A 27,949-nucleotide genomic window follows, 5' to 3' on the forward strand; every position below is an offset into this window, starting at 1 on the left:
AAACGTTTACTCTTATTCTGAAAGTGTGCTCTATTTTCTTCCGGGGGACCGTATCTTAGGGTTCGGATACTTTAGTTGTGGTTTCTAGTGAAGCGTCATGCGCTAACAGCTTAATCTTTCGTGTTTTGGACGGTAGTTACGAAACAACTCCAGAAATATAGCCGTTGAACGTCAGCTTGGTACAAAAGTTCTATTCTTTATATATTATTAACTACACATGCATTAATGCCATTTGTCATGTTTTGTGCTGTGATAGCCACATTTTCGTTATTAGCTATCGGAGACTGATTTGATAGTACCTTTGCCACTGGTCCTTTTTTTTTGTCTGTGTTAGTATTATAGCTGTAATGTTAAAGGCTAAAGAGGTTTAACGTGCTGAGATAATGTTAGCTAATGCTAGCTGTAGCTTCATGTTACTATGTTTTTGACAGTGTGCATGCATCCTGTGTAAGCAACTGCCGTAAAGACTGATCATTCCCACCAGCTATCCACAGTTTTTACTCATGACGGACAGAAGCAGCAGCGTGGAGTGGGTTGAGACAACCGAGGAGGTGGTTGTAACTGAGGAGTGCATTCCCATTGAAAACAACCCCCCTGCAGGTACACTATAATGACATTACAAATAACGTTGACATCCAGTGCTGGGTTACAGGATCTTCTTAATGTCTGTACTGAATATGGTGTGCAATATGACATTGAGTACAATGCTGTTAAAAGTGCTGTTTTGATATGTAGAACCAAGCAGGATAAACAGCTAAATTTCCCTTTGTTTAAACTGGCACAAAAAACTCTTGAAGTTCATAAAAAGGTGAAATACCTCGGTCACTTTATTACTGAGCAAATGAATGATGATGATGACATATACAGACAACGATGTAAGCTCTATGTGCAGGCAAATACTATTGCACGCAAATTCAGCTTTTGTTCACTTCCAGTTAAAGTGGCTTTGTTTAAAGCGTATTGCACACCGCTATATACTGCCCCCTTGTGGTCATCCTACAAACAATGTAGCATGCAGAAGCTGCATGTTGCATATAATGATGCGATGAGAATCCTTTGCAGGATACCTAGAAGTGGTAGTGCCAGTCAGATGTTTGTAGCTGTGGGTGTCTGGACTTTTAAAGCACTTTTAAGAAAGTTAATGTTCAGTTTTAGAGAACGACTGGATGGTTCGAGTAACAGTATAATTTTAGCACTTACAGATCCGACAGTGAGTGGTTCCCGTTACTCATCCAGTCTCAGAAAGCACTGGTTAAAGTGTTTGTGTATTTATTGATTTATTTTAAGTAATTGTGTTTTATGTATATTATGGTTTTATATTTTTACAAATGCTTTATATACTTATTTATATACATATATATATTTAATGGTATACCTTGTGTTGTGTGTGTGTGGGGGGGGGAGTTGTGTGTGTGTGTTTCTTGTCTTGTTTTTATGGACATGTAGTCTGCCAATAAAGATTGAATTGAAAAAATTGAATTGAATTCAGTGCTGTAATATAGCCTTTAAAATAGTTTCTTTGTTCCTCTTGTGATGCCAGTTTTAGAGCCAGCAGACACGCCAATACAGAAGTTACTGGACGCTGTGGGGCAGGGAGAAAACCCAGATGGTGACGATGGCTTTTGTAAGCAAACCCCATGTTTACTCTTTTGCTATTGCAGTTTAGGTACAACTAATATCCAGCCAGAAATATGTCACAAGCCTGTCCATCGCTGCCAAAAGAGACTGGCCGAGCATGTTACAGGGCATTTAACCAAATGGGGGTAGGGATTTATTTGAACCTGTATGTATACTTTTAACCCTTTGTGGATTAGAGAAAATCCAAAATAAACTTGTGCGCCCAATTCTTGTTTTTTAAAGATGTATGCTGTACAATCATTTCACCCTGGAAATCGAATAATTCAAAGAAATGTTAAAAGTCAAAAATTAACTTGACATTCAGGCCCGTGATAAGTGTGTCAAAACTTCTGACCACAACTCCAGGACCATTGCTAAGTAAATATAATACGCTTAAATGAAAGTCAAAGTGTTTTGCTATGGTCTTATTCAGTAGTCTTTAAACTTACACATTTCAGTTTTCTATCCCATTAACCCTACCTCTCTGTCTGGTTATATCTTCTTTAGATTTTAATAGGGACACACCTGTAGATTAGTACATGTCTTTCTGAGCCACACATTTTTGTCATTTGTAAACTAGAGCTGAACTGTAGAATGTGTTAGATGGATGACTTAGCAGTGGTCTTCCCCATGAGGACCTAACCTACACAAATATTTGCAGTGTATACACATTCATTCAAAGATTTACTAATATTTAATAATAATAATGACAATATTTGACTGATAATTTGTCACTGTGGTATGTCCAGTAAAAATTACCCCAGATGAGCTTTTTTCTGTTTTTTTTCCCTTGTTTTTACATTTTTATAGATTGCGAGGAGTGCCTGACTCTCTTCCAGGACCAGAGTGATCCTGACAACATTAATGGCCCATCTTTTATTCTCGATTTTCCAACAAACATGGGCGTCATGCAGAGGGCCCTCCTGACTCTGCCTTTTGGCCTGATGATAGGCAGATCTAGTATTCCCAGTGCAGGGATTGGGGTCCTAAATTATGGGCCTGCAGTGTCTCCTGGAATGCATTTTGGACCATTTGAGGGGGAAGTGACAACAAGGGAGATTGCCATGGCAAGTGACTTCTCATGGGAGGTGAGCTGGGATGTATTAAACCCAAACAATAAAACAAGTTTAAACCTCTTGATGCATATTTTGTTCTTTGTGTGTATTTTGTGACAATATTCCAATTTACTGCAGATTTACAAAGATAAGGATGACTATGACTACATTGATGCTGCCAAAGAATCATACTCAAACTGGATGAGGTATTGAATTCTTTTCTGTTGTTTCCTGTTGAATTACAAAATTAATTTTTAATTATATTCTATGAAATAAATCACAGTTTGTACAGCTTGTACATTATTAGAAAATGTTTTTTTTTTCCTCCCTCCTGACACAGGTATGTCAACCATGCCCGTCATAGAGATGAGGCAAATCTGTTGGCAGTCCAGTACAAAGGTAGCATCCTCTTTCACTGCTGTCGCACCATAAATACTGGAGATGAGCTCTTGGTGTGGCCCAGCAGCAAACTTCATGCCCACTTTAGTGATCCTTGGGCCCAGATGTGGTATTTGAAGTTGAATGCAACAGGTACCCTGACTTTGCTAGTCTCAATAGTCCATAAAAGTGATCGTTGTAAGAGCCATAGTCATGTAAAATTTTCCTGACTGTGTTATTTAAAAATTTGATTTATAGTTTGTTTGTTTTTTTGTTGATGTTTTCGCCTTTTTCTCCTAAAATGCAGAGAGTACTGTATCCGGTACAACTCAGATCTTCCTGTGCGCCCACTGTCAGTTGTCTTTCACCACCAAAGCCTTCCTCCAGCGACACACAGAATACTTTCACACGCAGCCTGAAAGTGCTGAAGTAGCTGATGGAGAAAATAATGCCTCCAGTGCTGCAGGATCACTGGTGGTACTGTCTGTTGATCCTCTTGAATCTAAAACATGTGACGATTGCGGAAAGACATTCAAGCAAATACCTCATCTTAGGAGGCACAAGCTTTGTGTTCACTCCAACAAACGCCCCTATTGCTGCCCATGTTGCAGGCGAAGCTTTAGCCAGGCATCTGGCTTAATCAGACATCAGTTAGTTCATAGGAAGCAGGCTGTAGGAAAAGCTTCCAATCAGAAGCAAGTCCTCAGCAACAAAGAGAGTGTAACGCCAGAGTCAGAACTTTTAAAGGCAGGAGATTCAGTTGTATCTGAAAAAATGAATGAAAATGAGAACCAACAAGAAGCTATGGATACAACTGAGGCTCCTGAGTCTTGTGCAGGTGAGTCAGAAACACTCCAGTCAAACTGTTTAGATTGTGGTAAGAGTTTCACAAAGGAATCATCCCTCAAAAAGCATAAGGTGACTGTCCATGAGAGGATACGTCCGTACGTCTGCGCTGTTTGTCAGAAATGCTTCGGTCAGTACAATGACCTGACCAGACACCTGCAGCGTCACCAGAAACAGAGTAAAACAAAAACAAATGAGGATCCAGAGGACTCCGACATATTGCCCTTCAGCTGTGGCGAATGTTCACTGGCGTTTTCCTCAGTGGATGACCTTCAGCAGCACATAAATGAACATCACTCTGATGAGAGCACAGCTGAAAATAACGAAGACGATGTAATGCCTGACGGTGAAAGCGTTGAATCGGTCCAGAATCCTCCCTCTCAGAGGCCTCAGAGATTTGGAGCTAGATTCAGAGTTTCTGCCATAACTAAGCTCATTGCGCCTAAACGAAGAGCTACCAGTCCTGCTCAGCCTGCGAGGAGCTCCGCTGAACCAGAGGCGGCTTCTGTCCGAAATGGGAAGTTAAAAAAATACAAATGGTTCAGCTGCAATCGCTGTAAACAAACATATGGAAACCCAGATGACCTCAAAGCACATAAATGCACTTTGAGGCAGCACAGATGTGGCCAGTGTGGAGCAACCTTTAATAAGTCTGGTTTCCTGAAAAGGCACGAGCAGATGGTACATGTAGAGGCCAAATCTTACAGCTGCGATCGCTGCGGTAAGGTCTTCACTACACCTAGTAACCTTAAACAGCATCAGAAGAGTAACGCTTGTATGAAGTATCACTGCACGTCTGAGCTCTTCCCATGCTCCTTCTGTCAGTTCTCTTTCACCATGAAGAGCTATCTTATTAAACACATTAAAAGGCACCATCCCGTCGAGTATCTTTCACACTGCGAGTCGGACAGCCTAACGGATCAGCTGGAGGAACAAGAGGGGGAAAAAGAATATACGTGTCCTCACTGTGGCATGAACTGTATGACTGCCAAAGCTTTCAAATCTCACACATGCTTCAGGCAAGTGAAGGTTTTGTACTTGTGTAACGACTGCGGAAAGGGCTTCACAAACCACTACGGTCTGAAACAGCACCAGCGCATCCACACGGGCGAGAAGCCGTACAGCTGCCCTCACTGCAGCAAAAGCTTCTCGTACGTCGGTCAGCTCAACGTACATCTCAGGACTCACACCGGGGAGAAGCCCTACCTGTGCACCCACTGCGGGGAGAGCTTTCGGCAGTCGGGAGATCTGAAGAGACACGAGAGAAAGCACACGGGGGTGAGACCGTACAGCTGCCCCGAATGCAGCAAAAGCTTCAGCCGACCGCAGAGTCTCAAAGCTCACCAGATGCTTCACTTGGGACAGAGAATGTTCAAATGCACTCAGTGCGGGAAGAGCTTTTCCCGAAACTATCATCTCAGGAGGCACCATCAGAAGATGCACATTTAGTCTAATCGCATTTTTTTTGAAGACTTTAAATTAAAATGAAATACAGGAGCTTAAATGTGAACTAAATTGCACTTTCCCGCTTGTGTACTTGATGACTTATTGAATGTCCTGTACATAACATTCTTTTATTTTTCTTGTAAAGCATTTAGTTATTTTTTTTTTTTTTAGTTAAAAAAGGAAAAACACCAACAAATACTTGTCTTTGAGTGTCAAACTGCACTAAAAAATAAACAACCAACGTAACCATCACTGTTGACCATTTATTCCACAAAACATACAATGCAAAGCATGTGCACTGTACAAGCCTTAATATTATGAAAATACTCATAACCATGCCTGTTTTTTTTCTTCAATTAAGTAGTCTTAAATTTGTTTTTGTAGTCAGATCTACTACTTTTTTTGTCTTTTCTTGTTTTTTTTACATGACACAGTATAACTTTGTTTATTGGACATTAATTTTTGCATTGCTTTTGTCACTATTTGTCCTTTGTTAGCTCATATTTCCAACTTGACTATATTATAAATATTAAGTAAAATTAAAATATTTCAGTCTGACCTGAACTATACAAACATACTGGTATGACAGTTGACACAAGTAAAACTCAGTTTCATTTAAACTGTGCGTAAACTGAAACAGGTAGAAACCTGGCAGTGTTTTCCATGTGCTACACACAGCGGTGTCAAGTGCAGCTGCTGGTTAGAGAGGAGCTCCTTAAATCTAAAACTTTGCTGCTGGTAACGGCTTCTTTAACTTCCCAGTCCAGTAATGTTTCTTACATCAGTAGTCCTAACTAATTCCAGTTCTACAAGTCCATGACAACATCCATTTGAAGGGGAGGGAAGAGATATCCATTGTTTGTGGCACAGCAGTTGTGGAGGCTTGTTTCCGTGGTCCATTTTTTTCCTTTTTTCTATTTTTTTTTTCTTTTTGATAGAAGTGAGGGGTTGAAACCAGAGGATTAGTCGCTTGTTCGCGAGTCCTAATGTGTAAAAAATACACAAACACGTCTGAAAGGTAGGCAGCAGTTGGTTCTAAAGGTTATGTGACGAGACCCCTACGAAGGTTGGGATACTGTACAGTTTCAAAGACACGTCAGACTTGTTCCCGTTTATTACTCCAATCCAGTGAAGCACCATGTGTTGTCGTCTTCAGTGCGGTCTCCATCCAATTTACACATCTTTGCCACGCAAAATATACGACCCTCGACTCTCATTAGTTTATATTATGTTAAATGTTATGCACATTAAAATTTTTTACAAACCAAACTGATTGTTAAACCACACAGTATCACATCTGTACAAACTCAGAAAAAAATGTCACAAAACTAAGCGAAAGAAAGAAAGGATTTTTGTTTTGTTTTGGCAATTGAAAAGCAACAGCCTGGGCTTTCACAAGAATCACAAATTAAGGGAGAAAATACTGAATGAAAAAGGAATGAAAAAGGAACAGTACATCTACGGAGTCCGTTTGTGATGATAAAACTGCTCTTCTTCCCATAAATGCCAACAGAAAAACATGGTTAAAAGGGTTAAGTGGGTGAAATACAAAGCCTGAGGGCACATACAGTATGCGACCACAAATTAAGCTCAAGTTGGACACACGAGATACCCTGCAGTTCGTTGCAAGTACTTAAAACACTCCTTTGTCGGGTGAAGTTCTATATTTATTAGAAAAGGCTTTTATAATGGTTCAGATTTCAGCTCCTCCACTCGGCACTCCAGATCAGCCACCTAAAAGAGAAGAGAGGAAAATGCACTTAAAACAATGAAGCGCTGCTGGAATGTGACTCGTACTGTTTTTGTATTTTTTGGAGATGATGTGTTCTGCTGTGCATTTCTGCTTTCAGTTGGTCCATTGATCTCCACAGCAGATCATCTTCTTCCATAGCATCCTATCCTTAGCTTCCTGCTTTGTCACACCAACCCTCTGAATGTCCTCCTTCACTACATCCATGAACCTCCTCTATGGTCTTCTTTTTATCCTCCTGCTTGGCAGCTCCATGTTCAGCATGCTTTGTCAAGAGGCACACAGGAACAATATCTCTATGGCTTGCTGCTTCATTGTTACACCCATCTCCCTCTCATTTACACTCATGTATTCTGTTTTCTACTAACAAGCAGGGAAAAAATAGGAACTACAGATAAACTTTAGCAAAAGCTTCTTTCCATCAACGGTTTTAATCCTAAGCAAAATAACGACAGCATTAAAAGCTAAATGACAGCACTATAAAAGGTACAAAGACTCCTCCCTTAATAGTAGAAAACAGTTTTTTTACAGCCATTTTTACAAGCAAATATCAACATTTCAATATTGGAAAATCAGAAGGAGGTCTTGCTTATGAATGAATCTAGTGCAAGTTTTAAATTGCTGGAGGGAGGCAGGAGGATAAACTAGACCGAAGAGAAGCTCTGTATGGGATGTTGGGTTTTTAATGCAATAAAATCAACCTTAACCTCTAAATCAGCAACAAGGTTTTCCGTTGCATTATACTTCTGCTTCAAACCTTTTTGAAATCCTACACCGTAACCTGACATGCACTTTCCTAGTAATGCAACCACACAGCAGCTCAATGATAACATACATAAACTCTTTCAACTTCATCACACTTTCTCCAAGTTCCCCAAGACATTTTTGTGGTTTCAAGATTTTCTTGAAACCACAAGCAATTCTGATTAATAGAAGTTTCAAGATCAGATTTGGTCTGGATCAAGCAAAGTGGTGTTTACTCTTGAACACTTTACAAAATGCTCTGCAAACCTACCAGCACACAGTTGTTGTGTGAATATTATATTAATTGCTAAATGTAAAGATTAAATGTGCACACACTGCCTTGAGGCACCTCGTATACCTGTTCTTGGAGTTGCCCTGACTCCTCTTTCAGAAGGTTGGCCTCAGCCCCAACTTGTGCACAGCGCTGGGTCTCCTTCTTCAGATACTCAATCTCCCTGTTAAAGGAAGAGGATAACAGCATTGGCACTCTGATCTCACAACTCTCTCGGGCTTTTGTACATGTAGTTAAACGGTCTTACTTTTGTTGATACTCCTTGATCAGACGTTTGGCTTTGCTGTATTTGCGCTCCAGGGCCTGATACTGGGCCTGCGTCTCCTTCAGGTGCTCATCCACTGCCTGGCACAGGCTCTGAGCCTCCATCCAATAGCCCTCCAGCTTCTCCATTCGCTCCTTGTTCTCCTGCAGGGTTTGCTCCAGCTGGGCCTTGTCCATACGCCAGCGCTGCTTCTCCTGCTCTGCGTGGTGCAGCTGGAAGAAAGCGTGATTCATTCATTTCAATCACATGATGATGTAAACGGACACACTCCTCTGACTCTAAAGATAAGAAATGCTCTTTTGCTTATTCTTAATAGAACCATTACATAAAATATCATGATAATATTCACTTTAAATTACCTTTCTTTTCAGTTGCTGGATCTCAGCCTGGGTGACAGCGTGTTTTATTTGGAGCTATAAAAAAAAATCCCAGTGTTACTATTCTAAACACATCTCTAAATATAAGGTGCATTAGTGAAAAAAGTTTTGATTAAAGAAGAAATGTTGTAATTACGACATTCATGGCTCACCTCTTTGTATTTATGGGCCAGCTTCTCAGGGTCTGTCTCCAGAGGCGACATGTCCTCGTTCTCCGCCAAGTCAAACACCTCGATCGCAGTGGGATACGGTGGACTAGCTTCCTCATCATCATCCTCTTCCTCATCTGTGCCGTATTCCCCACCCTGCAGGGATATGGTCAAGGTTAGGACCCCGTTCATAGGCAAAAATCAAGAAAAGAAAAAAAAAAAGGAGAGCTTATGACTTATATTTTATATATATAGATGAAAGTGCATGTATAGCTGGAGAGTGAGTGAGATTAAAGTTTGTTGTCCTTCTCCTTTGCAGGTAAACAAACTCTTTCAAGTGATACGATTTACACAGAGAAAACAAAATTTGAATCTGTCAATGTTTCCAATGCTAAAATATAGTTTTTGCACATATTGGTTTCCAGGAGGGTTTTCAATTTATGCAATTCCTGGAGAAAACCAAATATATTTCTTTAAATTTGTTTAATTAATTTTTGGACATAATGCTAAAGGAAACAAGAAGGTAGAGTGTTGATGAGTGTCTTGATGGTGTCGTCCTCTTGTGCTGTGACGCCAAATAGACACTAGATGGTGCACAACTCAAGCAGGCGCCTGTACTTTTCATTACGCAACTCCACACCTAATCTTCTTACTGTCCATGAATGGAGGAACTTCCTCTCTGTTATTCTAATGAAACCATAGACAGTTCCTGAGCCTGTTCCGTGTATGTGAATGAAAAGCGAAACAATCTGAGGCATCATTGACAAACTAAAGGGCACAAAAAAGTCCCTCTGCTTAGTCACAACCCTGAGCGGAGCATATTTTCTGATCATGTTTATAATACACTGGATATCACAGTGTGGCTTTTTCTTTTTCACTGTTCATAAAAATAATCACATATTTTTTAATCCTACAGGGAAACCAATATCCTAGAGGGCTAAGTGAGGATTTTAAGGTAGCACTTTGTGCTTAACTGTGAGGCTGTTTACTGATGTCTTTGCTCTGTTAGCTCAGCTTGTGTGGGACTGTGCGTCATCTGCAGTGGTTAAATAATATCTTATGTCCCATTTTTTTGTATTTGTGCAGAGGGGAGGGGTGAAGCTGGATTAGTAAGCACTTCACCCTCACTTCTCTACTGTGCATGTGCAGATGTTGCTCCATCACCAGTTAAAGAATGATAAACCAGGCGCAAGCAAAGTTTTTATGCTTTGATCCCTACAGTGATGGGATGTGGTAGCTTTGTTACGCTGTGGGGGGGAGACAGTTTCCTGGCATGGTTTTGGTTCACTTGGCCACTTAAGAGGAAGGAATCCCTACAAATCAATTCAAAGTTGTTCTGAGTGATCGCCTTTATCCGGTGATATAACACTACTACCCTGATGGGCATGCTCGCTTACAAAGTCCACCACCTAGAGCGCAGGAAGGATCACTGAATGGACTGATGAGTATAAAAAGGATGTGAATCATATGCTTTCACCTGATTTTAACTAAGAGGGGATTGGGGAATCATGTGTTAGATAACAGTCTTCACCACCATCATGAAAACATCAACTGAGGGATTATCTGTGGGAAGAAATGTGCCCCCTTCCTCACAGACTTACAGAGATGATAATCAACGTGTTTTGTCTTTAGACGCTTCATTAGTAACCTCAGTAATCTTATTGCCCTCTAACCTCTTGTTCATCCATGTACTGGTTGTAGCGCTGCTCCATCATTTCCCTCTGCCAGCGCTCTTGCTCCAAGGTCTGCTGGATGAGCTGGGCCACTTCGCTCTGTTCACCCGGCTTCTCTCGTCCAATCACAAACCTGCATTTAGGCATATATTATTCCACCTCAGCCAGGAACAGAAAACTATGACAAAACCATATATATATGCTGTGATGCTGTATGTATATGCTAAATAATACATGTTGGCCTCTTCTTTGTTCTGAACACTGAGGAGCACAAACACCGGCTCTTTAGGCAGTGAATGTTTTCATTCTTCAGTTAGTATAGCATAATGTATTAATGTAGCTGGAATGCGCTGGCTCTCTGATAACAGAAAATGGCTTCCTGTTTACACTCTAACAAAGATCTTCTCTACATAGTTACCCTCTTGGGTGCACGAATCAAACCCTCAATTCGTCCTCTCTTTTAGCACATTGTACAGATCATTACAGACACTATATTTTCTCTTGATTGACGCTCACAAATGGTAAACTGGGTAAAGGACAGCGAATCATGACAAAGCCACAGATGGTTGTTAAGCCAGCCACTGTAGCCTTTCAATTTCTGCAGCACTGAGAGGTAATTAAATGCTCATAAACACACTTCCTGTCCCAATCTATTTGTCTGCGTGACGTTTGTTTTATGAATAGGTCGGAGCTCTATTGCCCTTCGCCATCACTGCAGCAGATCTATAATGTATGAGCTATCTATGGAGGTCTCTGATCTTCACAAGTCACACAACACTAGCAATTATCCCAACAGCGCAGACCACTAAACCCTGAATTATGAATGAGCATGGATGACAAAAGAAGCACACGGGAACAGTGAGCCATACCAAAAATCCAAAGCGCAAAGGCTACAAATAGACCCTTGGCATTTTGAAATTATACTTTTGATACAAAGTGTTTTGGTTCCTGATAACTGTTTTCAGTGGCTCTGATGTGGAACCTTTGGACTTTATACCGAATGTCTCTAAAAGGAGCTTTTCAATACTAAGGGGTATAATCACGACCCTGGGAGACTGGCGATATAAATCTAAAGTCTGGTGAAGTGAATGGGCAGGATGTGGTAGAAGTAAGCTTTGTGTGAAAAAATGTGCTGTGGGTAAATATCAAAAGGAAATCATCTCCTTCAGGAAGAATGCTTAATGTCAGGGCAACTAGCAATGAAAACACATATCCTGGTCACTGCTAAGGCATTTAGAAAACCACAAAATAGTAGCTACAAAAATACAAGACCATTTAACAAAGACCACAAATTAAAGTAGTTTAATGTACTTTAAATCTATATTACTTTAAAAGTATGGAAGTACTTTAAATACTAACATTAGAAAGTCAATTTACTGACAACAGTCTGATGTTCAGGAGCTTTCAGTGCGTTACATTTGCAGTTGGAATATCTGAGTTCCTAGTCAGAATTTTCACACTTCCAACTTGGAAATTCAAGAACGCCGACCTAATGATTCAAGGTGGTGGTAATGCACGTAAACCGCAGTAAAACTGTACTACTGCTGATATGTATTTGTGACTCATTAAATAACCCAGTACTCTGTGAATATTCCTCATCTGTGGTTTTAAGGGGCAAAAAAAACATGCAATGCACTGTTTTGACAGTGATGCATGAATGGATCTATCTTGCTAGGGAGCAACTTTATTACCAGAATGCATTCAACTCAGTACCAAGTATGTGTCTCCAACTTCCAGGTCAAGTACATTGCAAATGAGTCAAAAAAAGCCAATAAGGAAATACCCTGCCCCTGCTTTCTTTATAATGGCCAGTAGGGGGCAACTCCATTAGCTGCCACTAGAAAAAGATAGCACATTGCACTTCCTTTTATGACCTCAATATAACATTTCTGGTACATATATGCTGCAGTTCTAAGTTGTATTCAATAAAGTATGCTGTCCTATTTTGTAAATGATGGTCCCATTTGTACTAGAATAGACAATAAACCAGAGTAGGCTGATGCAAAAAGTTGTGCATCATAGTTTGACTGCACCAGTTTTTTTTTTTTACTTAAAATGGTGCTAAAAGGGAAGATTCAGGGGACACCCGAAGACACTATAATGGATCCTTTTGTGAAAGTCTTAACAAAATCCATAAAATTGTCGAGATATATCAGTAAAACTGAAATTGATAGCAAACTAGCATTTCTACTTCAACTTCTACTTGTCTACAAAAAAGAAAAAAGGTTTGTTTTGTGATGTAAAAGTGATTCAAAGCAAATTGGTTAGTCAGAGAGACTTACTTAACGGTTCCTGAGGTGTTCCTGAGTACAGAGGCGGCAAAGCTTTGGGTGACTCCCACCAAACTGGTCCCATCCACCTCCACAATCAGATCGTTCACCTGGATCCTGAAGCAGACAGTTTAAAGGCTTAGAATTTAGAGGAACAATAAGGAATCCACTCCTGGAACTAACACTACAACTACTAAGATAACCTCAAGGTGACATTTGATTTACAAAACAAAGGCCTGTTCAACTTCCCTTAATTTCTGACCTGCGATGTTTCAGTTCTGCAGTACATTTTTTTAATCATATCAGGAATATTTAAAGTACGAAGAAACATACCTGCCATCCCTGTGTGCTGCTCCTCCTTCTGTGACAGTCTTCACAAAGATGCCCAGTTTCTCCAGGCCCATGTCAGCCCCTGCACCCATCCCAATAATACTGATGCCCAGGCCGTCACCGTCTGAAAGAAATCAGGCTTGCTGTTACCAAACTGGTATTGTAATCTGTCTGTAACAGACTTGTTGTTGAAGAGGCAACCTTTGGGACTGAAAATGCAGCCAACACAAAAGTAACAGAACCTGCAGTTGTCTGAATGGCCACAAGATAGCTAACATTAGCTAACAACATAACATTCCACCTCTCTTCACTTCTGACTTCAGAACGACGGGATAGCAACAGTCACAATGCTCAAATCGATCTTTTAAAACAGGAATTCATGACCCAGCGCTTGAAGTCAGTGTGGCTATGTCCATGTTTTAATGTACAGTCTATGAATGTGTTATTATGGCATAGCAAAAAGAAATATAGCTGCTTTCAGTGGTTGTAGAAGAGGCTAAATTTTAATAATTCTTCAGCTGTGCGCTAATAAATTAGTTAGTGAACCTTTGTTTGCTATCCTCTATAATTTAAACCCACTCAAAGGTGCACTGTAGTTTTTTATTAATTATATTCGCTTAATTTTAAGTAAAGTTTAAATTAAGTTTAACACAACTCGTGTCCTCAAGGCTATACATTTGCTTCCCCCAACATTTGCGCCAGCTTTAATCATATAGAAACCATGTATGGTTACCAGCAAAGTTTACCAGCACGCTCCACAGGGTACCTTAAAATGACTTGCTTACCATAATATATAATAAACCAATATTGTAAAAAATAAATATCAGCTTAAAGTGTTGGATTATAAGTCAGAAAAAAGCGAACACATATTACAGGTGCCTTCTGTTCAAACCTTCTGTTTGTGCAAAGTGAGGGGATAGGAAACCAGAATGGCTCGTTTGAGACTGAGGATTGACTGAGGGGATGCACCAAGGGCTAATATGAGATAGATAATGGTAACGATGAGTCACGCAAATGCACTCTAATAGAGTTCAAGAGTAGAAATATGTAACTGAAAGTCAGAATGAATGCAGGAACAACAAGGAAGGTACACTAAAAACTGTAACTGTAGTTTCTTGATATGTGAGAGGTTAAAAAGATTAGTTGTTGTTTGTTTGTTTGTGTTACCACATAGTTGGGATTTAAGATTTCTAAAGAAAGCCCAATCTATGTCACGATGACGCATCATAAGCTTTTTCGTCTGTTGAATTTGGGGATTTTCAACCTGACATCAGCATTCTGTGCAAACTACAACTGAGTTTTAGTGCATAAGTTTCTTTGTACCTTGAGGACAAAAAAAAAAAAGCTCTGACCTTCATGTGATCTTGAAAAAATAAAACATTAGTTTTGTTGACGTCTGTGACGTCAAAGTTAGATGATAATCAATATAACACCTAGATTCCTCCCAGAGGCGTTATGTGCTGATTTAGCGTATTCTTTTTTTCAAGCACTGTTTCTTTTTTATTTCAGCTTCTATTCTATCATGATCTAATTAATGTAGAGCGTGCACACCGCAACACCTATAAAGAACACTGCTACATATGGTAACCCACGTAATCTGCCCTGTACACAAGTCTTCTACACACATAGAAATGCACTATGATGTTACATGGATACTGCAAATCTGTAAGTCATTGGGGAGAGCAGAAGGCAGCTGGTGAACCCTGCAGGTCTTTTAAAGCAGGACTTTTTTTAATTGCTTCGGAGATGGGAGCCAAATGGGAGCTTGATCATTCAAATACAGAACCTTACATTTGTGGGTTTTTTGTATTCTCTTTCTTAGCAAGGTGCAAAGAAGCCTCAGGCAAGTCAAAGTACAGTAAATGCTTAGAATTATTTATATGCCCGAAGTAAAGTGCAGATTTTACAGAAAGAATTTGTATAAATACTCGACTGGTTAGAAAAAAAACAGGGTTTAGTTCTGATACCTTTCTCCAGCTCCACAGGGAATAGGTCCAGCCTCTCCACTCTTTTCTCCAGCTCATACTCAGCAGACGCTGCCATTGGATCCACATCTTCATTGCGTCTGTCATAGTCCTCGTTGGAATAGGTGGCAAACACCTGTAGGATGAGACAGGGACAAGATCAGACTGAGAATCACACTTACATCAAGTCTCTGCAAGGCGGAGCAGATTTTTGCTAGCATCTATTCCTGTTCAGAATTTGTTTGTTGTTGAAACGGGACATTTGTGAGTCACAGTTGTTTTGGGATTTTTTGTTTTGAAAAGAAAATGTTCAAAATTATGGCAAATTATTTGTTTTCTTGGCAAAAATTAGATCCACGCTTAGGCCTGTTCGATATAACGATATATATCGAATGACGATATAAAAACGTCTATCTTTCCTATTATGCTATCGTTTGTTTACAGCAATATTTTTTCATCGTTTTGATGGTCACTGTAGTAGCTATATAAATTTCTTAAAGTTCTATCTTTCTCTTATATTTAAAATAACCACACTATGGATGGACAAGTGCCAGTTTTTACGTGTTGTCTTTAGCAACAAAACTGCAGTCCGCTTGTTTGTTTTCCACGTAAGCCTTTCACAATAAAGCTCAAGATCCTGTTGAGACTTTTCAAAATAAACTGAATCACGGGAAAGAGTATGCAGAGAGTTTACGGATGAGAAGCAAAAAAGAGCCGTCAGGTGCTAAAAATAAACATTAGGCTCAAACTTTGAAAGAACTTATGTCTAAAAATGTATAGTTTCATGCATGGTTAAAACACAGGTAAAGGACGCCCAACTGGAAAAACTTCACGCAAGTCGAGATGCCTGAGATTCACAGAATTTACAGAAAATATTACATTTTTGTGATTTATATCCTTGTCAGGACGATAAATGTCTTATATCGGGATATGAGATTTTGGTTTTATCGCACAGCCATATCCACGCTTCACGCCACTGTCATTGTTGCCTAATAAACCTCCTTATAACTGGCCTCTGTGATATAGAGAGATAGATAGATATCCTTTCTTTCTAGACAAGTCTTTCTTTTCCTTGGAGCCATTGTGTCTTATCACTCTTCCTGCACATACTCCAAATATAGTAACTGCTGCTGTCACCAGAATCACTTCCTGTGCACCCTGAGGAGCAGTGATTCGTTTTGGGTTTTTTTTTTTACTTTTTATTGCATTTGTGTATTAACAGGTAAAAGAGTGGGCAGATTGCAGAATGACGTGACTACAGATACTTAAATTCAAACTACTGAACGGTTCAGTTAATATCAGTTACACGTGCTTTGTGGAAGATGACTTACAGAGTCACAGAAAGGCAAGAGAGGAAGTACTGGAGGAAACAGGACCATTACTCACAGGAAACTGACTCTAATCTGAGTATTATTTTTTTTCTCCCCCACATTTCTTGCACCGGTGCTCAAATTCCTTTCTAACAGCTTTATGTTCCACCACCACCAGCTGACTACTATGCCACGTTCATAGCCACTTAAATCACCTTTCTTTCTCACTCTGATACTTATTTGGAGCTCTAAACCATGTCCACATGGCACTGAGCTAAAGTTAGACACACACACAGTGGTCAGTAAGCTTATATATAATATTTCTGTTTGATTTCTTTAGAAAATCCAGCTTAAGCTAACACAAGTTAAAATTAATATGATCTATTCAGAGAAATGACTCTTTCTAAATCACCTTCACTGATTTCCATCATTCCATTGAGGACAGCAATTTAATGGATTGAAAAAAGCTTAAGATCACTACTTAGAGGTTTTGGATGCGTAAGTAGCTGAGACAGACAAGATGGCTTCATGGTTCGATAATAACTGACCAACATTGTTAATGCGGACATAATGCAATTCAAATGTATTGACATTTTCAACTGAGACAGCCACAGCATTTAGTCCGAGCTGTATTGTTTCACAGCAGTCATCTGTATCAAACAGACTAATGAGAAAATAAATAAATAAAAATCAATCACAACCACTGAAGTTGCTCTTATGAAGACAGGGGCCTCTGTTTTCAGGGCTCAACTTCCCACATTCACTCTGGTCTAACAGCATGACAGTTTACATAACCACCCCCAGCATGCTAATGGAGGCCTTCTGCAGCTGCTGCTCACAGGCCTCACATAGACACAAACACACACACACAGGGAGAAAGAGAGAGCCCAATCTTTAAAAGCCTCACTTTCAGTCTTCCAGGGTGATTATGTATGCACCACCTTGCATGCTCCGCTGGCTACACTAATTCAGTGCTGGACCTTCTCCTTTTACACATTCTTTGATTTATTTTATCAACTTTTCTCTCCACAATCTTTGTTCCCTCTTCTGCAACACTTTCACACTGTTTCCTCAAGCCTTGGTTTGCTTTATTCAATGCAACTCTTGCATGTCGCCGGCCTGTTTAGCTTGTCCATCTGTGTTACAGAAGTAGCATCTCGTAGCTTCCGTGCTGCTCTTCAGTCCTACAGTATGGGGCCCCGTCTCCGTGGCAACCCCACAGTAAAGAGCCTGTCAGTTTTCTGACAGCTCCTTTGAAATGTAACCAGCCCCTCCTCTCTTAAATTTATTCAGTATCATTGTATTCTCTTACATCATTGAGCACTGTACAAGCTTCTGCTCCTACTTTTGGGCTGTCCTTACCCATAACAATAGAGTTTAAAATGTAATCGCCTTGAGTTAAATCTCTCCCCATCACTGTCAGATCACGCAAGCAATGACATGGATGATTTTTTCTTTTGATTTTTTTTTTTTTTTTTTGGGGGGGGGGGGGGCTAATTATGGCATAAAAATTACAATTTGCTTTAGAGTTCAGTTAGTGTCAATTATTCTATTAGTTTCTCAGGGAAGAATTAGTTCAGTACAAATACTGTCTATAAAAGATGGATACAGTAATTGTGATTTTTGTTTTGTTTTGTTTTTTTGTTTTTTAAGGTGGAAGTGACAATATTTGTTGTGAGGGACTTGTTTTGGTACCAGGCTGTAAAGATGTTACTTTTATAGCTGAAACTAGCCATTTTAACATTGCACTTTATTGGGATTGACTCAGTTTTACAGTGAGCCTGAACCGGCCATCTTATGATTACTCAGTTCCACAGTAGTTGCATTTTTCATGGAGGTTGCCACTTGTTTTAGTATTTTTGGAAAAACATTGTGACATCTGGGTACTGAATATAAAGTTATGACCAGCAGCAGGTTTGCTTACTTGAACACAAAAACTAGAAACCACAATTATGGCCCCATAATAAAGTAGTAACACATGAATATTTTTAAAAACTGCTTCTTGAGCAGCTGCAGACGGTACCCCAGATAGTTTTTTCTTTCTCTTTTCTACCATTTACATTTATGCTAAGCTAACCAACTCTTGGCTGTGGCTTCATACTGACCCTGCAGGCATGAACGGTATCAATCTACCAATCTTCTCATGTAACACTCAGAAAAGAAAAGAAAAAAAAGCAAATAAGCATAGTTCCCATTGTCCTGGGCTTTTCATTTAACTGACCACAAAACCTATAAATATCCATAAATGCTCATTATTTAGTGGGTCCAACTTCCAAAGTAGACAAATTGCTGTATTTTACACTATTTTGTAAATAAAACACTCAATCAAAAAAGGAATGGAGTAAAGACTAATTAGGTTCAGCAGTTCTAAAACCATTAGATACACTGCTGTTACACTTTACTCTGTGAATCCCATCAGATTTAAACTCACAATAGTTAGCATGGGAGAAGAACTTAAGTCAGATGACTTCTGATTTAGGTTACCTTTGTATTTAGACGGATTAACAGAATGTGGATTAAGCGGCCAAAAAAATACACTATTTGCAAGTAACAGAGTGTAAAACAACAACAGAGACCTCTGAGCACCAGTGTGACACTTTCACGTGGCACTGCATCACCCCTTGAGTTTAAAGATCAATAGGTCACAGCTGATGGTCTGTGAAGCCCTCAATTTACACCCATGATACTGCAAAACATCAAAGACAGAAGACTGAGCGACTCTATTTTACTGCAATTGTAATAAATGATCACCACTGTAGTTGTGCTGTGCGTTGCAGCTATTGGAGAAACTGGCCATGCTATAAGTCAAGCTACAGTATCATCCTTGACTGACAGAATTACCTCTCGCTTCCAGCAGGAAGTCTATCTCCCTCCTTACAGACAGACTAATTGAGATTCTCCACGATACAACCTCTGACCTCGCTTTACCTAAGCACGCAGCGTTGTAGATGAACTCTACGAACAGTGAGGTGGCTATCTTGGGAAGACAAACATTGGGATTAAAGGCAGTGTGGTGGGAGGGGGGGTGTGGTAGAGAAGGACGCTGTTCCAGTTGTGGCAGATAGTAGGTCAGAGGAGCTAACAGATGGCCAGGAAACTCCCTTCCTCCCTCCCTCTGCTACCAGCCGCCTCGGATGTCCTACAAAAGCTCCATGGGCAGAAAACTACAGCCACTCACCAGCTTAGAGATTGTGTTTGTGTCTATACAGAGCACCTATTTGGGATTGTAAAGGGTATTAAAAAGCAGCCAGTAAGTGACGACAACCATTTTACAACGCTGTTGTCGTGACACCGAAATGGCAAAATGATACAGCTGCCACACCATGCCTCTGCTCTGCTCCAGTGTGGTTGCATCTTGATGCCCCTCTGGCTACAGTGTGATTGGATAACGCTGTTGTGTTAACTAGCAAGCCCGTAACCCACACCCCACCACCCCCACTGCCCACAGCAGCACGTCAACTGCTGTTTCTTTCCCTCTTGACTCCAAAAACTGTTCTAATTTTGGATGGAGCGAATAGGATGTGTGTAGGTGGTGCCACTGGTTTTTCCTAAAAGAGTGTTTCCACTCTCGTTGCATTCAGCAAAAAAAACAAAAAAAAAAGCTTTCCAGCATTTTTTTGCTCATACTAGGCTTTGCATGTGCGACGTACAGTTTTCTCAATTTCTAGCTAAATGCAAAAGTTCATTACCATGCACTGATATATGAATGCCTCAATTTTCCCTGTATACGAATATGTGCGCAGTAATTAATCCATCCTTAATAAAGCTGTCAAAATTAAGCGTATGTTACACTTTTCCTCCTAAAGATTAATGACGCCACTATCTAAACTAACATAGGTTAAACAAGTGGCAGGTAATTGCTTCTAAATCCTACTAAAATTGGGGGTTAATCCACATGCCAGATGTGCACCATGCAGACAGAAAATAAGGATGTGGCTCTGGCAGCGATCACGTTTGACCAGTCTTCTCTTGCCAATAAAATGGATATGGTCAGCTCGTCATAGTAATGTTTGCATGGCACCAAAGCCCATCTATTTTGGCAGAACAATTTTTGGTCAGCAGTCATGTTTAGGCTTAGCGCTAACGCTGGAGAGAGGCACGGCAATATGAAAACAAGGTCAGCACAGAGGGCTGAATGGCATTACACTATACAGAAGGATACAACAACTAAACTCTGTAACTATATATATTTTATTATGTTGTGTTTATGTTGGGTATATGTTTTATTATGTTACCATATCATACTGATTACATTTGTTATGACATTTTCTTTTGTATCCCTATGGCTCTTTTTTACATACAGACTTAGTTTGGGGTTTTTTCCCTTTTTGCTAAAGCATATAGTTTAGCCAGATCAGGTGACACTGAATCCTCCCTTAGTTATGCTGCGATAGGTGTAGGCTGCTGGGGGATTCCCATGATGCATTGAGTATTTGTTCTTCAGTCGCCTTTTTCACTCACTGTGTATTAATAGATCTCTCTGCATTTAATTATTACTTGTTATTAATCGCTGGCTCTCTTCCACAGCATGTCTTTTTTCCAGCCTTCCTTTTCTCACTTAACCAGTCAAGGAATTGTGAAAAAAAACCTCTTTTAAAAGCATATTAACTAGCAGCACCATTACTCAAGGAGGAAAACCGTTTCCATTCTTCCATTCTATATTTTCTGGTATTAATAAAAACATAAAATAACAATCATCCTAACTACAGGACCAGTAAAGCCTGAGAAAGACAAATATACATGTTCAGCCATCCATACAGCACGGTTGGCACCTCACATGTCACTGTAACCAACGCCTGTCATTTTTTGGACAAGATGATGGCAGGCGGGACAAGACAAAACAGTTTCAGACATCATGAGCAAGACGTTGCGTAATGTGGCTTGTCGCAGTAACCTGAACGAGTGGGCACATCACATAAATGCTTGCAGCCCACCACCAACCAGTGCAGGGCCGAGAAGTGGGGCAGTCTGACCTTGCTGATAATCTGTCTGGTCTTCCACTCCTCCTGGCTGTGAGTAATGCACTGTATGAAATACTGCAGGCCTGCTGAGTCAAAGTGATAGACAGTTTGAGGATACCTTAACATATGGTTACCTCTTCATGGGCAGTTCCCTTATTGGATGATCTCTGTGGTGCATTTAGGGTAGTCTGTATTTTGTGTTTTGTGGCAGACACTTTAAAGCAGCAACACCTCCTTCTATGTTTGTCAAAATTCAACACCCTCTGTTTATTACCTTATAAGTACAGTCATCGTTTGTGTTAATAACACAGTGTGAAAGAAAATCATAGGTGTTCTCTGAGCAGGCTGGTGAGACTGAGGAGCGTAGGCAGAGACCTAGAAGAAAGAGTCCAGGTTGGTGGTGCAGAAGGACAAAATGTTTAGGAGTAGGTGAGGTGAGGGGTAAGCAAGGTGGCAAATAAATCTGCTTATTCCTGGATTGGAGGAGACACAGCCCAAATCTAGTGGAGATTATCTCTCTCTTTTTTGAGGGGCAAAAAGCTCCCCCTGCACAGTGGGATAAATAATTAAAAATCACAACAAGCTAGGGGGCTAAGTGGTCAGGCTAAATACACCGAGTAATATAGAATTGAGTCAAAACAAACAAGCTAAAGAAATAAATAAGACATGAGAAGCAGCTTCCTGTGTTCGACAAAAGAGGCGGCCCTGAAAAGCGAGGCAGGTCTGTGATGATAACAATGCTGCTATTTTTACTAGCAGCAGCAGACTGGTGACAAAGAGCGAAAGGGAGAAAAGAAGGAGCAGGAGAAAGAGTGTGAGGAGGAGCAAACAAAGAATGCAGTGTGAACTCTACCCGAAGCAGATCTGCTATTTTTGCCACTTTGAGAGGACACGGACAGAAAGACAGACAGATGGAGGGGAACAATCAGTATGAATCGGAGACAGAGAAAGGCATGCATGCAGACGTCCAACCGCTGTCACCACAACAAGACTTAATTGTGACCAAAAGCTGCACTGTTGCTCAGACGAGAAATATGCGCTAAAAATGAGCACTTCCTGTTTGGCAGTGAAACTAAGTGACAGTGTGACTTAAGAGCTGGCTGTTATGCACTCGCATGACATTTGAGCTGCATAATAACGCCCCTCCCATTTGACCTCGCATCCCCCTTACTCTCATCCACCCCTGCATCAATCTCCATAACAAAGGCCACACTGATACAGTGTGAAAGGACTCAGTAGGAGGTTTTTTTTCTTCACTGACCGCTGCAGGGTCACAACGAAATTCTCCTCTTTATCAAAGTCGTGACTTACAGCTTTTATCACACCGTAGATAATGCCTCCTCCTGGTAACCACGCTTGATCTCATGAGGATAAAATAATGTTGAAAGTGTGTTTTCTTCTCTATTGCACTTGCATGACAGGCACAGCAAGCCCACAAATGACTTGTATGTGATTTATGGGACAAAGCTGATTTCTAGGCATTTGCTCAATATATTAGAGCTTAATAGTGACACATAATCACACATCACTATTGGTATAATTGCTGTTCGGAAGTAACTATGTAATTTAATGTCTCAATTAATGTTACTGTGATTGGTTACAATATGTAATGAAATTACAGTTACCAATCAAATTGTCCATTATTACTAAGGGTTATATTCTTTACACAAGAAGGCTTACTCCACATGTAGAATATATCATTATTCTTTACTGCTTTGCACTTTATTCTCAGTGCATTAATTCCTTCTTTTGACATATGTCCAGAAAAAGCCAGTCAGCAAATCCAGTGCAATGCCATCTAGGATAACATAGCTAATAAAGCACTGTCTCTCCAGACAGGCTCCATTCCTCTCAAAGTTTGAGCATTGTTTTTGATTGGTTCTTCTTTTTGAATGTGCACTGTTTCAAATCAGCCAGTCTAATCAGTGTGTCTGACTCTGACCATTCCAAGGTGGGTGGATATGTCCTTGGAAAAGAATCTTTAGTGCTGGAAGATTAACAAACCAGATCAGGGCTCTAACATTATAAACGAAAGCTTGTTTTCTACCATTAAAATGTTAGGCCTAATTTCACCTTTAACAGAATAACTAGTAATTTGTAGACAATCAGATTTCACACTTGTGTCAGTTACCGTACATGAAAAGACGTTCTCCAAATTTTTGGAATGTGCATAAAACACTGCATTACACACAGAATTATGCTTCACTGAGTCTTTCTCACTGGATCACAGTGCATTGTGTGCATCCTTGAGGCCTGACAAACATCTGCAGAGCTGATTTTTTTTTTTCAAGTATATTCCATAACTTGTGTTGTTTATATTCTTCAGTAATCTTCTCTTCCGTTATCTGACAGATTGCTACAGTTTTGGGTTCATTACCACGAACAACTGTTTCTCGATGAAATGGTTTGAAACCACTGGATATATTTAATAATGTCACTCGTATGAGCTTGTGAAGGTAGAAAGCAGGTGCAAAAACAAAGCTTCCAGAGCACCACTGGTGGCCTTTAATTGTACACTTTTTAATTTTATATTGTCAATATTTGTCATTATAATCCCAAAAGCTTATTTTCTCAGTTTGTTTTCTTTAGCTTATTTAGCTTAGAAATATCTGCATTGATCCAACACATATATGTGCAGTCCTTAGCAGTCTTTCATTAATTCCAATATTTGATGTATATGTTGTTAGTATCTATGTCAGGTTGGTTTTTAAACTATAATATTCAAATGTCAGGGTGCAGAAACTGGATGGTTCTGGACAATGTGCAGCGATAAGAGAAAATTTGGACTTGACAAGCTATGAAATGGTACAGGAGAGCCTTTCTGTGAGAAGTAATGTGTGTGACACAAAGTGTCAGGGCCCACTTTAGCTTGCAGAGTTGCTGTATGCCTTGGACCTCAAGGCAGAGCAAAGCAGCAACACTGAACTGGAGAGAGTCTGATGCTCCTCTCCGGATCATTACACCGCCCCCAGACAACGAGAGACACTTCAAATCAACTCGTCCTCCTCCTCCTTCTCGTCTGTCCTATTCTCTCATTGCACCGGTCCAAGAAGAGATTACAGTGCTCTTTTTTTCTCACTTCCTCTGTCTTTATCTCACACACAATCACAAATACAGCATCCGATGACCTTTCATTTTCCACAGTACAATATCCACTTCTCTAAAAATGGGGATAATTATCCAGGCCTGCCAGGTCTGTTTTACCCCCCCCCCCCCCCCCCCCCCCCAAAAAAAGGCAATTATTTACAAAAGCAGCTCCTGCTGCATTTCAGTTGAGGCACTTTTGGGGCCCGTGTCAGCTGCACAGTAGGAATGCAGGCCCATCCATTAGCAACTGGCTGCTGGGGAGGAGGGTGTTAGTAGTGTGCAAAGCCCTGTGTTGAAACAGGCTAAAATCAAAATGTCAGCACTGGTGTGACACTGGCAGAGGCTGAGCGAGTTCATTAAAAAAGCTGACAGAGGCACTGGCTATGACTGTAACACAGCAGATAAGCTTTAAGGTCAAGTTCAACAAGCCTCTAAAGACACAGGATGAAAAGAAAATCCCACACCACAACATAGTTACAATTCAGAAATCAGCACACAAGCCTGATTAATAAACAAGGTTCGGGGGTACAATGTGACAGCAAACACCTCCGTGTTCTAGCTACAGTTCTTTCTGTTAATTCAGGGTGTTTTTACACTTCACATTTCCTCACCTGGATGGACTCTGTGCTGAAGCGAATCTTTCTTGAAGGGGGTGGATCCTCTTCCACAGGCAGCCCTGAAATCTCCACACAGCTGGACTCTGGCTCATAGCGGTCATCGCCCTCGTCTTCCTCCTCATCCTTCTGGCTTCCTTCAAAGTCCTCCCCCACCGCACTGTAGGTACTGATATCCACAGAGTCCCGGCCCGACTGTTCTTCTCTGAGAGTCCTGTCTTCCTCCTCCTCTGTATTTTTGTCCCCATCCTGCCTGACCATGTCGGCACTTTTTGGAGAGCTTCGCTTCTCTGAGGCAGTTTCTCCATTCTGCACCGACATGTGGATGTCACCTTGCAGTATTGTGCTGCTGGGCTCGCTGGTCCCAGAGTGTTCCTCAGGTTTAACATCAACTTTGGCCTCGACACCTGCATCTGAAACGGTCTTTTCTCTCTGTTCATTCGGCTCTCCTACATTACTGTAAAGTTCAGTAGTTGGGGCACACTGGCCACCATTAACGCTTTCAGATGGAGGAGTCACCCTTCCTCTGGAGCCCCTTGGAGGTGTCTCCTGTCCCTTCTGAATGCTTATCTCATCCCCTTGGTTGCCTGATGCAAAGGCACTGACCCTCTTTGTGATTATCTTGGAATTCAACACGCCTACCTTGGTGCTGACCCCTCTGGAAGGGAGTGGTGGTGTAGAGGAGAGACGGTGGAGGTTGTTCCGGAGCTCGGCTGCCCGTTCAAACACAGCACTGAGCTGGCTGACTGTAGGGGACACTGCTTCACTAGTGTCCAGGCTGTCCAGGGACTCTGTGCTGCCATTAAAACGGGCCACCATATCCAACCTGCCATCCTGAAAGCTCGAGGCCTTATCTGCCTTCAATAACACCCTGGTTGTAGCCAGCTTCTCCTGCTGCAGTTTTTCCTGCTGCAGCTTCTCCTGCTGCAGTTTCTCCTGTTGCAGCTTCTCCTGCTGCAGTTTCTCCTGCTGCTGCTTCTCCTCAAAGATGCGGCGGGTCTCCTGTAGCTTGGAGTAGCTGGGCGAGGAGGCCCGCTGGTGCCCATTCTCCGGTTTTGTGTCGAACTTGCTGACGCGCTCGGACACGGTGGATCCTAGCTTCAGCAGCGCGCTGTGATCCACGTTCTCGTTCAGGCTACCGGCTCTGGGCAGGGAAAGGCGCACCGATTTGTCGGCGATCCTGGCGTTGTCCTCACCCTCTGCGTCGGCCGGGGATGTGGTCTGCATCTGCTGGAACATGTTCTTGATACGGTGCACATTAGAGCCGTACCTGCGCCCTCGGGGGCCCTCCTGCATGTCCCCATTTGCAGCATTGTCTTTAACGGGCTTCAGGGCCTGCATCCCCGCCTCGTACGCGTTCCTGTGCGGGGATGGGCTCCTGAGCGTGGAGCCAGAGCCGGTGCTCTTGGATGTGGATTCGGTCTTCATCATGGTCAGTCAAGCGTCGCAACTGATGCTCAACGACGGCATGTCTCCTTTCTCAACTCCCGGTGGCAAATCTGTATTATCCACCAGCAGCCGATCCCAGCGAGGTGGCGCCCAGACTAGACCGGCAGATGGAGAGAAACAAAAACAACAGATCGCATTAAAGGCCTGCCTGCATCCGCTGCAATTCTCGTCTAGTGCAGCGGAGAAAGTGAGCGCGATGCATCTGTCAATAGCTCGTTTGCAGTTACAACAATGCGAGCCTGACCTTCTCAGATAATTGCATTAGTTACTGAAAATGTTTGCACAGAAAAACAGAAGAGTAATGAGCCGCGGATTTACCGCAGCTGACGACAGATTGCTTACGTTTAATCCCTTTTTAGAGGCAGCATCATTTTGATCTCTTCATTCTGTGAGCTGCAGATTTCTGGTCCTCTGGTAGCGGCAGACTGCTGCTGCTGCATGGAGGGGGGAATGCATGGGTCATAGTGCCCGTCTGCTCCTAATTCTTTGACCATTAAACGAATACGATCTTCATTTACAATATTTGGCGGAGGTGCATTAATTGTAGCTACTATGTTACAGTGAGTGGTGTGGTTTTCATTCCCGCTACAAAAAAAGCAGTCATTCCAAGGAAGAAGCGATACGCAATGCTACTCTAAGGAAGAGGAAGAAAAAAACATAACATATAATTTTTAAAAAAATATTTTAAAAAAATTATGATTTCTTTTTAACCTAATGAGGCTGTGGTGGCACACTATACAAAAAAGACGGACGCCCCGAATGTTTTTTTTTTTTCGTATTTTTTAAACCCCTCCCCCTCCACTAAAAGGAAATCCCTAATAAAGCAGTCCAGAGGCAGCTTTTTACACTAAATAAATGTATCTGTAAAGTATAAAATATGGATACTTACCGTTTCGTTACGAAAAATAATAAAACTGAAGTCGCGGTCTTTTTCGTTCAACCAGCGATAGGACCCAGTGACACCTCACTCACGTCAAATCTCCTTGGCCAATAACACATCCGTTATTTGCAGGACACATTGCTGCTTCCTGCATTCTACATCTGCGCCGATAGATATTTTAAACGTTATTACCGAGCGTAGACAAAGCATTTCCTTTTTCTTTTTCTTTTTTTTCTTTTTTTTTTTTTTGAAGGCTTTGAACTTGCCCACGTAGTCTCGGTTTCAAAAGTCGTTTGGGGTTTGTTTTGTTTTATCTGCAAGGCCGACCCATTCATGCAGCTGCCTCAATACATAGGCAAGAAGAGTGTAATGTACTTGTTTACATGGGTTAACTGTCATGGTGAATATTAGTCACTGAAAAAAGGCTGAGGCGATGTTAAACAAGGCGGTAGTGCCACCTAGCCAGTGTTCTCATCTGACTGTGTTACTGGG

General features: G+C 41.1%; 2 protein-coding genes across 4 annotated transcripts; one reads left to right on the forward strand and one right to left on the reverse strand.

Annotated features, from left to right (window-relative positions):
- Positions 1 to 40: 40 nt before the first annotated feature.
- LOC308390350 (histone-lysine N-methyltransferase PRDM9-like) lies at positions 41 to 5,594 on the forward strand. 2 transcript variants are annotated; one of them, XM_080872279.1, is made up of 7 exons: positions 41 to 179; positions 485 to 600; positions 1,541 to 1,624; positions 2,428 to 2,705; positions 2,811 to 2,878; positions 3,013 to 3,203; positions 3,358 to 5,594. In XM_080872279.1, exons 2-7 carry the CDS (start codon positions 504 to 506, stop codon positions 5,343 to 5,345), a joined length of 2,706 nt encoding a protein of 901 aa, XP_080728405.1. In that variant the 5' UTR covers positions 41 to 179; positions 485 to 503; the 3' UTR covers positions 5,346 to 5,594. The 2 variants fall into 2 exon arrangements, with proteins under 2 accessions (XP_080728405.1, XP_080728406.1); XM_080872280.1 differs by having other exon boundaries at positions 48 to 179; positions 432 to 600.
- LOC308390352 (neurabin-2-like) lies at positions 5,592 to 27,922 on the reverse strand. 2 transcript variants are annotated; one of them, XM_080872284.1, is made up of 12 exons: positions 27,467 to 27,922; positions 26,920 to 27,011; positions 25,126 to 26,672; positions 15,160 to 15,292; positions 13,196 to 13,316; positions 12,875 to 12,979; positions 10,593 to 10,725; positions 8,923 to 9,075; positions 8,753 to 8,806; positions 8,376 to 8,605; positions 8,195 to 8,291; positions 5,592 to 7,076 (listed from the first exon to the last, which is right to left on the reverse strand). In XM_080872284.1, the coding sequence occupies exons 3-12, from the start codon at positions 26,557 to 26,559 to the stop codon at positions 7,026 to 7,028; spliced, it is 2,511 nt and encodes an 836-aa protein (XP_080728410.1). In that variant the 5' UTR covers positions 26,560 to 26,672; positions 26,920 to 27,011; positions 27,467 to 27,922; the 3' UTR covers positions 5,592 to 7,025. The 2 variants fall into 2 exon arrangements, with proteins under 2 accessions (XP_080728410.1, XP_080728411.1); XM_080872285.1 differs by lacking the exon at positions 26,920 to 27,011.
- Between the last annotated feature and the right edge of the window lie 27 nt (positions 27,923 to 27,949).

Source organism: Rhamphochromis sp. 'chilingali' (genome assembly GCF_963969265.1).
Source record: "Rhamphochromis sp. 'chilingali' genome assembly, chromosome: 22".
In the NCBI taxonomy this organism is placed as follows: domain Eukaryota; kingdom Metazoa; phylum Chordata; class Actinopteri; order Cichliformes; family Cichlidae; genus Rhamphochromis; species Rhamphochromis sp. 'chilingali'.